General features: G+C 47.3%; 1 protein-coding gene across 3 annotated transcripts; it reads left to right on the forward strand.

Annotated features, from left to right (window-relative positions):
• The first annotated feature begins 1,931 nt into the window (after positions 1–1,931).
• Positions 1,932–13,931, forward strand: CIDEC (cell death inducing DFFA like effector c). 3 transcript variants are annotated; one of them, XM_021934212.2, is made up of 6 exons: positions 1,932–2,028; positions 3,710–3,787; positions 5,004–5,157; positions 9,701–9,859; positions 9,945–10,132; positions 13,372–13,931. In XM_021934212.2, exons 1-6 carry the CDS (start codon positions 1,973–1,975, stop codon positions 13,532–13,534), a joined length of 798 nt encoding a protein of 265 aa, XP_021789904.2. In that variant the 5' UTR covers positions 1,932–1,972; the 3' UTR covers positions 13,535–13,931. The 3 variants fall into 3 exon arrangements, with proteins under 3 accessions (XP_021789904.2, XP_021789905.2, XP_031519021.1); XM_021934213.2 differs by lacking the exon at positions 1,932–2,028 and adding an exon at positions 3,417–3,445; XM_031663161.1 differs by lacking the exons at positions 1,932–2,028; positions 5,004–5,157 and having other exon boundaries at positions 3,715–3,787.
• Positions 13,932–14,472: the final 541 nt, after the last annotated feature.

A 14,472-nucleotide genomic window follows, 5' to 3' on the forward strand; every position in this document is an offset into this window, starting at 1 on the left:
CCTTTTGGCTATTATGAATAATCTTATGAATATTCACATACAAGTTTTTGTGTAGACATATATTTTCATTTCTTTTGGATATATGTATGTGTGTATGTGTGTGTGTGTGTATATATATATACACACACATATATATGTAATTTGCTCTTTGGTTTTGTTTCTTTGTGTCATAGTCTCCCTATATTAATTTTGCTAAATTCTCTAGAATTCTGGGGTTCAAGTGATCCCTTTCTGTTTTCCAGCCTCCCTTCTGAGCAGCTGGGACAACAGATGTGCTCTATGTGACACACACACACACACCACACACACACACACAGAAGTGGAACTTCGCTGGGTCACAGATCTTACACTCTTTTTTTTTTTTTTTTTTTTTTTTTTTTTTTGAGACGGAGTCCCCTGTGTCACCTAGGCTGGAGGCTGTGGCCGGATCTCGCTCACTGCAGCCCACTTCTCCCAGGTTCACGCATTCTTCCTGCCTCAGCCTCCGAGTAGAAGACTACAGGCCTCACCACCACGTCACTCGCTAGTTTTGTATTTTAGTAGAGACGGGTTTCACCACATGTTAGCCAGGATGGTCTTGATCTCCTGACCGTGATTCACCTGCCTTCGCCTCCTGTAAAGTGCTGGGATTACAGGCTTTGAGCTAATCACATTTCTGGTCCGGATCTTTACACTCTTAACCACTCCACATTTCAGCTTGTCTTACTCTCTGCTATGATTTAATATGTACATTATCAAATTGAGAAAAATACAAAAAAATTTAAAAATAATAACATATATTATCAGTAATAGTAATAATCACTTGGATCTATTGAGTGTTTATGTTTGCAAAGCCTTTACTTTTTTTTTTGAGACAGAGTCTTGCTCTGTCACCCAGGCTGGAGTACAGTGGTGTGATCTCAGCTCACTGCATCCTCCGCCTCCTGGGTTCAAGTGATTCTCCTGCCTCAGCCTCCTGAGTAGCTGGGCTACAGACACCCACTACCACGCCCAGCTAATTTTTGTATTTTTAGTAGAGACGGGGTTTCACCATATTGGCCAGGCTGGTCTCGAACTCTTGACCTTGTGATCTACCGGTCTCGGCCTCCCAAAGTGCTGGGATTAGAGGTGTGAGCTACCGCGCCTGGCCTTTCTTTTCTTTTTTTTTTTAGACAAGGTCTCACTCTGTTGCCCAGAATGGAGTGCAGTGGTGTGATCTAGGCTCACCGAAACCTCTGTCTCCCAGGCTCAGGCAATTCTCCTGCCTCAGCCTCCCAGGTAGCTGGGATTACAGGCGCACACCATCACACCTGGCTCATTTTTGTATTTTTAGTAGAGATGGGGTTTCACCATGTTGGCCATGCTGGTCTCAAACTCCTGACCTCAAGTGACTCACCACCCATCCTGGTCTCAAACTCCTGACCTCAAGTGACTCACCACCTCGGCCTCCCAAAGTGCTGGGATTACAGGCGTGAGCCACTGCACCCAGGCTACTTTTTCCTTTCTTCCTTTCTTTCTTTTCAGAGACAGGGTCTCACTCTGTTGCCCAGGTTGTCCTCCAACCCCTCCCCTGTCCTCAAGCAATCCTCCCGCCTCACCCTCCCAAAACACTGGGATTACAGGCATGAGCCACTGTGCCCCTTTACTTTTATTGTCACTAATCCTCACCACTACCCTGTAAAACAGGAATCATTATCCTCGTTATACAGAGAAGAGAAACGGGGGCTCACAGAAGTCAGGTGACCTGTCTAAGCTCAAGCAAGCTGATATGGGGTAGAGTTGGGACCACAACCCACATCTGCCTGCTTTCTGTGCCCTCTGTGCTTGATCTCATGTCATGGACCATCCCTTTTGCCAAAGCTTTCGAAACGTGGCTTCTCCCCTCCTTTTAGGCCTTTTCTAGAAGTGAGGCTGGCTTGCAGCTCTCACCCCAAGCCTTTTTCCCCAGCTGGGGCTGAAGGCAGGGGAGGAGCTTCATGGGGGCTGGAAATAAATGAAGGGAGCGCTGGGCGGGACAGGGCAGTATTTCCAGGAGGCTGTGAGGGGGAGGTAAGGAGTTTGTTATTGTTTTGGGTTTGGGGATTTTTTTTTTTCTTTGCTCCTGGAGAGCAGGTTAGGTAGCTCTTGGCAGTTTTGCTAGGGATAAGAAGTGGGTGAGGCTGAGGCGAGCAGAATCCTCCTGCCTCAGCCTCCCATGTAGCTAGGACTAGAACTACTGTAGTGCTAAGTGGGGAAGAGGGCTTTCTGCCTCTGTGGGGCCTGGTCTGGAAAGTCCCCCAAATTGTTAAAAGGAGAGCGTGATTGTCCCCAACTGGCAAGGGGGCTTTTATGTCCACCCCTTGTGCCCCTTGCTCTGTGCGAAGCCCTACCTGTGCTGGGGGCTTCGAATAGGAAGAGGACCTCAGGGCCAGGCACCCAGGGACTGAGGGGCTACAGCACAAACAGACCCAGAGGCACACTTGGCTAGGAACAGCAGGATGAAGGGGTAATAATTTTGTGAGTGGTCTAAGAAGACTTTCCTTTTAAAGAGTGGAAAGCAATGAAACTGAGTCTTCAAGGCTGCAAAAGTTTCGCCCTAGATCAGAGAAAGGCACTACAGGTGGAGGGAACTATCTGTGCAAAGGGTTGGGGCCTTCAAGAGCTGGAGCACAGAGGTTTAAGAGAAAAAGTGGTGACAGATGAGCCCAGGGCTATCTGCTTAGACCTGTGATCTAATACGGATGCCAGGAGCCACATGGAAACGTGGCTATTTAAATTTAAAGTAGTTAAAATTCAATAAAGTAAAAAATACAGCTCCTGTGCCGGGTGCAGTGGCTCATGCCTGTAATCCCCGCACTCTGGGAGGCCGAGGCAGGGAGATCACCTGAGATCAGGAGTTCAAGACCAACCTAGCCAACATGATGAATCCCAATCTCTACTAAAAATTAGATGGATGTGGTGGCAAATGCCCCTGTATTCCCAGCTACTGGGGAGGCTGAGGCAGGATAATTGCTTGAACCCAGGAGGTGAAGGTTGTAGTGAGCGAGATCGCCCCATATGCACTCTAGCCTGGGTGACAAGAGTGAAACTAAAAAAAAAAAAAAATTCCAGCTCCTGAATCACACGTTATGTTTCAAATATTCAATAGCCACATGGGGCTGGTAGCAATGGTATTGGAGAGTATGTACAAGGCATGCCTCTACCATCACAGAATGTTCTTTTGGCCCATGGGAAGCCTCAGGAAGGGGTTCGGATTGCTCAAGGACCCATGGGAGAGAGCAGGCTTTGACTGGGCTGCCTGCCTGTGAGGTCTCTGGACTAGAGGTGAGGGAACGGTCCCCAGAAGTGTGAGGTGGTGTGACTCACCTCCTGCCAGCGTAAAGTGGACTCTGTCCCCAAGGACAGGAAAATATTGGGCAAGGCTTCTTCAGCCCTGACTTGGGATATCTGCTCAGTGTGACCAAAGCCAGGGGCTGAGAAACATGGAGTGAGTGGGACTGGGGCAGGAGCAGTAGCTGCTGAGTGAGGCTGAGCCTGAGCACCCGGTGGGGAGAGGGGTGGGGTCTCCAGCTTGGTCTTGGTTGGCATGCCTGGGACTGGACAGGAGAAGGGCTGGGGGAGGTATGTGTGAGTTGGGATAGAAGAGGGAGGAGGGTTGCTGAAGAGGGGTTGGGTTGCACCATGCCTAACAATGAGAGAGATGGGAACCCTCTCATCTCACACTGATGAGTTGTTTCTGCCTCTTTCCCAGGTCCAACACAGTCCAGCTGACAAGGATGGAATACGCCATGAAGTCCCTTAGCCTTCTCTACCCCAAGTCCCTTTCCAGGTGAGGAAAGCCATGGGCAGAATGGAAAGGGAGCCACCTATGAGCTGTAAGCCAGAACTTCTCAAACTTTAGCGGGTATATAGGTCACAGGGGACCTTGTTCAAGTGCAGATTCTGATTCAGGAGGTCTGGAGTGGGACCTGAGATTCTGCACTGCCAAGAAGTCCCTGGGTGATATTAATGCTGCTGCCTACACTACCACCACACCGTGCATAGAAAGGAGTAGACGCTATGCATGGTGCTTTTACTCCTGATCTCATGTAAGCCTCACAACAACTTTGGGAAGTGGGGGTTATTATACCAAATTAATAGGTGAGAGAACTGAGGCACATAGTGGGTGCTCTCAATCACCCAGCAAATCCATGAGGGAGCCAAAATTCTAAATTGGGACTGCCTGACTGTAAAATCCAGGTCCTTTCCATTCCTTTGGTTCTAAATTGAGTGCTTCAGTTAAAAAAATACCTTATATTGACTTCGGGTTTCCCCCACTTCATCCAACTTTACAGGTGAGGAGAGTGAAGCCAAGAGAGAGGTGGTAATTGGGGGAACGTGAGATGGGTCTTTTATTACTTTGCTACTTACTCCTCATGGTCTGAGAACCAGCATATCAACATCACTTGGGAACTTGTGAAACATTTGGAATCTCAGGCCTCACCCAGGTCTACTCAATCAGAATCTGCATTTGAACAGATGCCCTGGTGACTTACGTGCCCTTCAAAGTTTGAGATGCACTGCTCTAGCAGGCTTTTTTTCTTTTTCTTTCTTTTTTTTTTTTTAAGTCAAGGTCTCACTCTGTTGCCCAGAATGGAGTGCAGTGGTGCCATCATAGCTCACTACAACCTCTGCTGCCTCCCAGGGTTCAAGCAATTCTTGTGTCCCTGCCTACGGAGCTGTGATTACAGGCATATGCCACCACGCTGGCTAATCTTTGTATTTTTAGTAGAGATGGGGTTTCACCATGTTAGCCAGGGTGGTCTTGAACTCCTGACTTCAAGTGATCTGCCCACCTCAGCCTTCCAAAGTATGGGATTACAGGCATGAGCCACCGTGCCTGGCCTCTAGCAGGCTTTTGAGTAAGACTAGAGCAGGATTAGCAGGCGATGGGGGCTTGACTGATCATGAGCCTGGTCTGGAGGGGTGGGGAGGTGGCTCCCCTGTGTGGTGGGCAAGGGTTGGGCAAAGTGGGCGGCTCACCCTGATGCTTCAACTGCCCCCAGGCGCGTGTCAGTGCGTACCTCTGTGGTGACCCAGCAGCTGCTGTCGGAGCCCAGCCCCGTGGCCCCCAGGGCCCGGCCCTGCCGCGTAAGCACTGCGGATCGAAGCGTGAGGAAGGGCATCATGGCTTACAGTCTTGAGGACCTCCTCCTGAAGGTGAGAGTGCCCTGCACATTGCACAGCCTAGCTGTGAGCTGAGATTCAGGGCTTAGAAGGTGGCAGTTTCCTTTCTGATACCTACCAGCACCTACATATGGTAATGCCCACCTGGACAGCGTCCAACTGATAGCAATGGCTGATGTCTGTTTGGTAACGGCAGGTGGGCAGGGCAGTATGTTACCATCCTACACTATCAGTAGGTCAGTGGTATTTTCAGGGCACATTTTTCTTGCTGGAAAATCTCTTGCTTCCCACTTCCATTAGTTTTTTTGTTTTGGTTTTTGTTTCTTTTTTTTTTTTTGAGACGAAGTCTCGCTCTTGTCACCCAGGCTGGAGTGCAATGGTGCAATCTCAGCTCACTGCAACCTCTGCCTCCCAGGATCAAGCGATTCTCCTGCCTCAGCCTCCCGAGTAGCTGGGACGACCGGCACACACCACCACACCCAGCTAATTTTTTGTACTTTAGTAGAGACAGGGTTTCACCGTGTTGCCCAGGCTAGTCTCGAACTCCTGAGCTCAGGCAATCCACCCACCTCGGCCTCCAAAAGTGTTGGGATTACAGGCGTGAGCTACCACGCCCAGCCTGAGATGGAGTCTTGCTATGTCACCCAAGTTGTAGTGCAGTGGCATGATCTCGACTCACTGAAGCCTCCGCCTCCAAGGTTCAAGTGATTCTCATGCCTCAGCCTCCCAAGAAGCTGGGACTATAGGCATGTACCACCACGCCCAGTTAATTTTTTTGTATTTTTAGTAGAGACGGTGTTTCGTCATGTTGACCAGGCTGGTCTCAAACTCCCAACCTCAGGAAATCCACCTGCCTCTGCCTCCCAAAGTGCTAGGATTACAAGCATGAGCCACCACGCCCGTCCTCAGTGATCATCTCTATAGGGGTGGGACCTGCAATCCCAGGTGCCTGGTACAGGTCAAATGTTTGGATTAGGCTTTCAAGTACTAGGTTCTAGTTAACATACATAAATCATAGCTCACCTCTTTATTCTAAGTTTCCTCCCCTATTTCTGTGTATTAGTTCTATTCTTCCGGGGAGCAAATTTCCCCTCCTTTGTAAGGCTTCTGGCTGTGCAGACTACATTTCTTGTGCTTTCGATCAAAAGGACCTGTTCATACTCTAGTCTGGACTTGGTGCTGCTTTTTTGCCCTGAGGCCTGGGCACCCCTGGCATCAAAATGTCCTTGTTATATATGGCTTCCTCTGGAGGAAGCAATTACAAACTAACAAAAGTTACACAGTACAAATACAATACAAAACTTTTCCTGAATCATTTGAGAGTAAGTTGCCAACTTGCTGCCTATTACTCTTGGATACTTCAATGTGCATTTTCTACAAACAAGGATATTCTCCTGTGTAGCCATCATACAACTATTACAATCAGGAAACAGTATTACATTACTGTAATTGAATCCTGAGACTCAAGCATTGCCAGTTGTCCCAATAATATCCTTTGTAGTGAAAGGATCCAGGTCAGGATCAAGTGTTTATTTAATTGTATGGTTCTTTAGTTTCCTTTAGTCTGGAACAGTTTTTCAGTGTTTCCTTGACTTTCATGACCTTGACCATTTTGAAGATTGTGAGCCAACTATTTTTGTTTACTGGCCCTTGGTTTGGAACTATCCATTTCTTTCTTTCTTTCTTTTTTCTTTTTGTTGAGACGGAGTCTTGCTCTGTTGACCAGGCTGGAGTGCAGTGGTGCGATCTTGGCTCACTGCAAGCTCCACCTCCTGGGTTCCCACCATCCTCCTGCCTCAGCCTCCCAAGTAGCTGGGACTACGGGCACCTGCCACCACGCCTGGCTAATTTTTTTTTGTATTTTTAGTAGAGACGTGGTTTCACCATGTTAGCCAGGATGGTCTCGATCTCCTGACCTTGTGACCTGCCTGCCTCGGCCTCCCAAAGTGCTGGGATTACAGGCATGAGCCACTGCACCCGGCCCTATCCATTTCTTTAATTCAGGTTTATATATTTGGCAGGAATATGATAAAAATAAGTTACAGGCCAGGCATAGTGGCTCACGCCTGTAATCCTAACACTTTGGGAGACCGAGGCAGGAGGATTCCTTGAGCCCAGGAGTTCAAAACCAGCCTGGGCAACATGGTGAGACCCCATCTATACAAAAATAATGCAGGAATTAGCTGGACATGGTGGTGTGCACCTGTAGTTTCAGTTACTCAGGAGGCTGAGGCAGGATGATCGCTTGAGCCTAGGAATTTGAGGCTTCAGTAAACTGTGAATGCACCACTGCGCTCCAGCCTGTGTGACAGAGTGAGACCCTGTCTAAAAAAAATTTTTTAAAGATTGTCAGTGCAAAATTATATGCAATTTTTATCACCTTACTGTTCTGATTATTTGAATAAAGTGGTAGGTACAGTCAAGCTTCTCTATGTAACATTTTTCTCTCTGTTATTTATTTTCTAGGTCAGTACTTTGTACTAAGTAAACATTGAATTCTGCATCTGTCACTGTATTCACTTATTATTATTATTATTATTTTTTAGAGAAAGGGTCTCACTCCATTGCCCAGGCTAGGATGCAGTGGTGTGATGATGGCTCACTGCAGCCTCAAACTCCTAGGTTCAAGTGATCCTGCCACCTCAGCCTCCTGACTCACTAGGACTATAGATACACAACCTCACACCTAATTTTTAACTAAAAAAAAAATAGCGATGGGGTCTAGCTATGTTTCGCAGCCTGATCTCAAACTCCTGGCCTCAAGTGATCCTCCCACCTCAGCCTCCCAAAGTGCTGGGATTAGAGGCATGAGCCACTGCACCTGGCCTATTTATTTATTCATATCAAAAGGGACACAGGTATTCCTATTTTAGTAGGATATATAAATGGCAACAGATTATTTATTGATGCTCAAGTTGTCCCAGACTTCTGTGTCTTTTTATCATGTCCCTATCATTCTTTGCATGCTTTTTTACTTTCTGGTGCTTTTTTTTTTAATCCTGTCCCCATCATTCTTTGCATGCTTTCTTACTTTCTGGTGCAGCAAGGTATTACAGGCTCATCTTGTATTTTCCCTGCCCTAATTCTTGGCCATTTTTTTCTAAGGAGGTCTGTTTCATTTTAGTGGAGAATGGTATTCAGAAACCGAGATCAGGGAGCTAGGTATGTTCCTTGCTATTGGTGTGTTGCTGAGCCCAGGCCCTTATTGAAAGATTTTTAAGTAGCAAAATATGTTCCTTATTGAATCCAAGCAAGAAAAGTGAAGTGAGAATTCAAAAATAACCAATGATGTGGTTGTAAATGTCCTGAGGAGCCTATTCTTATTATGGACCATGTATTCTGCCAGGTGACTTGCAGTATTTCTTCTGATGAGAGCCTTAAGATAGTTACCACTATTTCCATTCTCCAGAGGCAGAGGCCAAGTGCATTCACTGGGATTGAAAAATCCCAGCATTTTGGGAGGCTGAGGTGGGAGGATTCCTTGAGCACAGGAGTTTGAGACCAGCCTCAGCCACAAAGCAGTACCCTGTCTCCACCTCCCCCCGCAAAAAAAATTAGCTGGACAACCAGGGCACAAGCCTGTAATCTCAGCTACTTGGGAGGCTAAAGTGGAAGGATCGTTGAGCCCAGGAGGTTGAGGCTGCAGTGAGCTGTGATTATACCACTGCATTCCAACCTGGGTTAAAGAGCAAAGCCTTCTCTCAAAAAAAAAAAAAAAATAAATAAATAAAATAAACATAGAGTTAATGTATGACTCAGCAATTCTACTCCTAGGTATATGTCCAGGAGAATTGAAAACCTGTGTTCATATAAAAACGTGTACACAAAAACTCATAGCAGCATTATTCATAACAGTCAAAAAGAAACAATCCAAGTGTTCATCCATTGATAAATAGATTTTAAAATCTGGTATATCTATATAGTAGAATATTATTAGCCAAAAAAAAAAAAAAAAGAATGAATCATGTCTGGGCATGATAGCACATACCTGTAATCCCAGCACTTTGGGAGGCCAAGGTAGGAGGATCCCTTGAGGCCAGGAGTTTGAGACCAGTCTGAGCAACATAGCCAGACACTATCTTTAAAAAAACATAAAAATTAGGCAGGTGTAATGCATGCGCCTGTAGTCCCCGCTACTCGGGAGGCTGAGGCAGGAGGATTGCTTGTGCCCAAGAGTTGGAGGCTGCAATGAGCTACAATTATGTCACATGCTCTCTACTTACGCTTATGATATGCTTACGATTACTGCATTCCAGCCTAGTAAACACTGCACTATTAGATAGTGGTGATTGCTGCACAACTTTGTGAATATATTAAAAAACCCTGAATTGTACACTTTTAGAGGGTAACTTTTAGAGTATGTAAACTATATCACAATTAAAAATTATATGTGACTTATATTTTATTGGACAATATTATTCTAGACTATGAACCCTGAAGTCAGGAACCAAGAGGTACCATGATAAAGTCTCTGGGTAGTGATTACACAGCAGAGGGCTTGGGCTCCAGTTCCACCTCATAGACCCCAGCCCACTAGTTCTGGGATGGCAGAAGCATCACTGACCTTATTCCCCAGGTCCGGGACACTCTGATGCTGGCAGACAAGCCCTTCTTTCTGGTGCTGGAGGAAGATGGCACAACTGTAGAGACAGAAGAGTACTTCCAAGCCCTGGCAGGGGATATAGTGTTCATGGTCCTCCAGAAGGGGCAGAAATGGCAGCCCCCATCAGAACAGGTGAGGTTCCACCTGTCGGGGGAGAAAATCGGGACCCTGGGAGATGTCTTCAAGGGGTGCTAACCATTTGCTTGTCTCAATGCAGGGGACGAGGCACCCACAGTCCCTCTTCCATAAGCCTGCCAAGAAGATTGATGTGGCCCGTGTAACCTTTGACCTGTACAAGCTGAACCCACAGGACTTCATTGGCTGCCTGAATGTGAAGGCAACTTTTTATGATACGTACTCCCTTTCCTACGATCTGCACTGCTGTGGGGCCAAACGCATCGTGAAGTGAGTGAAGTGGGATTTCCTGGGGACAGGGTGGGTATGGGCAATGGGAGAGCCCCTGTCTGTTCACATGGACTCAGCCTTCTCAGCGCCTGGGTCTGGCATTAGTGCTGACAAAGCATAGCCTGTATCAGACAACATGGAGCCTGATGGGCTCTCGAAGTGCTGCTGTGGACGACACTGGCGTGTGCCCAGGGGTGCATGTGTTCCTCCTGGTGGAACTTGGATGCATTTTGCTTTTATGACTACTTTCCACTCTAGAAACTACACTTTTTTTTTATGGAAATAGGGAGTTTTCCTAAGTAGTATTCTAGTCAATTTTTTAAAATGAACATGTTTTGGCCAGGTGTGGTGGCTCACACCTGTAATCCCAGCACTTTGGGAGGCCAAGGTGGGTGGATCACTTGAGGTCAGGAGTTTAAGACCAGCCTGGCCAACATGGCAAAACCCAATCTATACAAAAATACAAAAATTAGCTGGACATTGTGGTGCATGCCTGTAATTCCAGCTACTCAGGAGGCTGAAGCAGGAGAATTGCTTGAACCTGGGAGGTGGAGGTTGCAGTGAGCCAAGATTCCGCCACTGCACTCCAGCCTGGGCGAAAGAGCAAGACTCTCTCATACACCTAACGCAGAAGTGGAAAAAGAGCATGTGTCAAAGATTTAATTGAATTCATTAATTAATGAGAGAAGTAGCGGCCGGGCGCGGTGGCTCACGCCTGTAATCCCAGCACTTTGGGAGGCCGAGGCGGGCGGATCACGAGGTCAGGAGATCGAGACCATCCTGGCTAACATGGTGAAACCCCGTCTCTACTAAAAATGCAGAAAATTAGCCGGGCGAGGCGGCGGGCGCCTGTAGTCCCAGCTACTCGGGAGGCTGAGGCAGGAGAATGGTGTGAACCCGGGAGGTGGAGCTTGCAGTGAGCCGAGATCGCGCCACTGCACTCCAGCCTGGGCGACTAAGCGAGACTCTGTCTCAAAAAAAAAAAAAAAAAAAAAAAAAGAGAGAGAAGTAGCAAGAAGTTACAATCAGTTCAAAGGAGAATTCAAAATCTCACACATATATAGGTCCAGCAAGAACGATGAGATAGGCTGGGTGCAGTGGCTCTCACTTGGAATCCCAGCATTTTGGGAGGTCAAGGCAGGAGGATCTGTTGCACCCAGGAATTTGAGACCAGCTTGGGCAACATAGTGAGACCCAGTCTCTACCACATGCGCGTGTGCATGCGCGCACACACACACACACACACACACAAAATGCTGGCAGTGGTAGTATCTCCCTATAATCCCAGCTAGGTGGGAGGATTGCTTGAGCCCAGGAGTTTGAGGCTGCAGTGAGAAATGACCATACCACTGTGTACTCCAGCCTGGGCAACAGCATGAGACCTTGTCTCTAAAAAGAAGAAAAAAAAGAGATAAATGTATACATACAAAATTGGATTATTCCCCCGTGCGAATGGGAGGGATGAAATAATCTTCCCTCCATAGGACAGAATTAATTTGCAAGTCTTATGGACCAGAGTCATTTGTACTATATAATGAACTTTTCTTAAAACTTATTTTTGAAAGTCTAACCAAATGTCTCAGGAAGCATGAGAATATGTGAGGTTAGAACCTGTTGGCCGGGCGCGGTGGCTCAAGCCTGTAATCCCAGCACTTTGGGAGGCCGAGATGGGCGGATCACGAGGTCAGGAGATCGAGACCATCCTGGCTAACATGGTGAAACCCCGTCTCTACTAAAAAATACAAAAAACTAGCCGGGCATGGTGGCGGGCGCCTGTAGTCCCAGCTACTCAGGAGGCTGAGGCAGGAGGATGGCGAGAACCCGGGAGGCGGAGCTTGCAGTGAGCTGAGATCCGGCCACTGCACTCCAGCTCTGGGCAACAGAGCGAGACTCTGTTTCAAAAAAAAAAAAAGAACCCGCTCCCACTTCCCCATTTCCCCTACTTTCCAAACATCCAACCCCATGTTAATTGCTTTATGCTATTTCAGCCTTATGACCCTGGGTGGCAGATGCAATCCCATTTTACCCATGAGGGAGTTGAAGCTCAAAGCTAGAGCAGTTTGCTAAAGTTCACCCAGCTAACAAGACTGGATTAGGACTTAGGCCGGCCTAATTCAGTTTCTGTTTTCAGTACATGCTCATGCCAGGCATGGGTGTCTTCATGTCCAGCACTCTGAACATCAGTTAGACTGCAGGTGACTTGGAAAGGCCTCAGAGTCTAGAACAGAGTGTCTCAAGGGGCAGAGCCATGTTATGGAGATTAATCTGGTCCAAAGTAGTAGTAGAAAAATAGAAAGCCTTATGAAATGAGCTGGAGTTTCGCATGAGAAAGTAGGGAGGTTCCGGGCATCTCAGTTAAGGTGGAATTGCAGGTCCTCGCCCTAATCCTGACCTCATCTGCAGCATCTGTTCCTGTTTGCACATCGCTCTAGAATTGATGAAGTGCTTTTAGTGCTACCACCTCAGTGGTATTCAAATGTTATTAATGAAGAAAACAAACATAATCAAACCAATCCCTTCCAGGCCAGCATGGGAATATGGGGATGCAGAGAGGGGGTACACTCTTGTTTTTTATTTATTATTTATACATTTATTTATTTATTTTTGAGACAGAGACTCACTCTGTCACCCAGGCTGGAGCGTAGTGGTACAATCTCAGCTCACTACAACCTCTGTCTCCTGGGTTCAAGCAATTCTTGTGCCTCAGCCTCCTGAGTAACTGAGATTACAGGTGTCTGCCACCACGCCTGCCTAATTGTTTGTATTTTTTAGTAGAGACAGGGTTTCACCATGTTGGCCAGGCTGGTCTCAAACTCCTGACCTCAAATGATCCACCCGCCTCGGCCACCTAAAGTGATAGGATTACAGGCATGAGCTACTGCGCCCAGCCTCATGTTTTTTGTTTGTTTGTTTTTAAATATAGAATCTTGCTCTATCACCCAGGCTGGAGTGCAGTGGTGCCATCTCGGCTCACTGCAACCTCCACCTCCTGGATTCAAGCAATTCTCTTGCCTCAGGCTCTGGAGTAGCTGGGATTACAAGCACCCACCACTATGCCTGGCTAATTTTTGTATTTTTAGTACAGACAGAGATTCGCCATGTTGGCCATGCTGGTCTCAAACTCCTGACCTCAGGTGACCCACCCTCCATGGCCTCCCAAAGTGCTAGAATTACAGGTGTGAGCACCATGCCCAGCCTACTTTGTGGTTTTGACTTGCATGCCCTCTCATTCCACCCAGGGAAGCTCTCCGCTGGGCCCTCTTCAGCATGCAGGCCACGGGCCACGTGATGCTTGGCACCTCCTGTTACCTGCAGCAGCTCCTCGATGCTACAGAGGAAGGGCAGCCCCCCAAGGGCAAGGCCTCATCCCTCATCCCGACCTGTCTGAGGATACTTCAGTGAAAGCCTAAGCCCTTGGAAGCTTTCCCCAGTGAAGGACTAGACTAGGGGCCCCACGCTCAACTGGTAGTGCCCACAAGCCTGGCAGCTGTAGAGCCGCTAACCTCCCCACACCTCCCTCACCGTGTAGGACCTGAGTGAGGAGGAGGGGCTGGAAACCTGGGGTGGGTTGGCCAAAGGAGAACCTCAGGCTCCTGGCCTGGCCCAGCTCCTTCCTGCCCAAGGCAGCTTAGCCCACCCAGACTGGTCCTAAAGTCTGCCCCTCAGCAATCCGGCCTCACAGTTTGCACTTTCATGGTGCTCTCTACCTTCTGGCCCCAATCCCAGAACATTCCTGAGTGAATTCTCAAGCACATCAGCATGTGATATTAGGGAGTTTGCAATAAATTATTGAGGCTGATGTTTCTTCTTTGCCTGTGTTCTTTGGGGGCGGGGTTCTATCTGGAAGGTTGGAGGGGGCTAAAGGAAGAGAAAAATCTATTGTCAAAGCATTCTCTTTAACGTAGGATTACAGAAAATAGCACTTTTTCTACCAAAGAAGAAAAAAAAAAAAAAAAGAGCTGGGCACAGTGACAGGTGCCTGCTGTCCTAGCTACTCAGCAGACTGGGGTGGGTCTTTTTTAAAGACCCCAGTGTCTTTAAATAAACAAAATTGCAGTTGATTTTGAAACTAAAGTCGGCTGAATTTGAGGCTTGAGCTGACTATGTAATTGATACCATATGTAACAATTTCCTAATTAAATTCACCTATAAGAAGAGCTTCAATTGAGCAGGTGGGATTAAGTCACTCTTCTAATTTCTCAGTGTCCCATTTTATAATAACCATTTAAGTGGTTAGGTGAAAAAGTACTACTCAAGCTGTAAGGCATTTCTCCATCAATGCCCATCCTAACTTGCCAGACAGCTTATCTTTGATGTTCAGGACTTTCAACCTCGGGGTT

Source organism: Papio anubis, chromosome 2, assembly GCF_008728515.1.
Source record: "Papio anubis isolate 15944 chromosome 2, Panubis1.0, whole genome shotgun sequence".
In the NCBI taxonomy this organism is placed as follows: domain Eukaryota; kingdom Metazoa; phylum Chordata; class Mammalia; order Primates; family Cercopithecidae; genus Papio; species Papio anubis.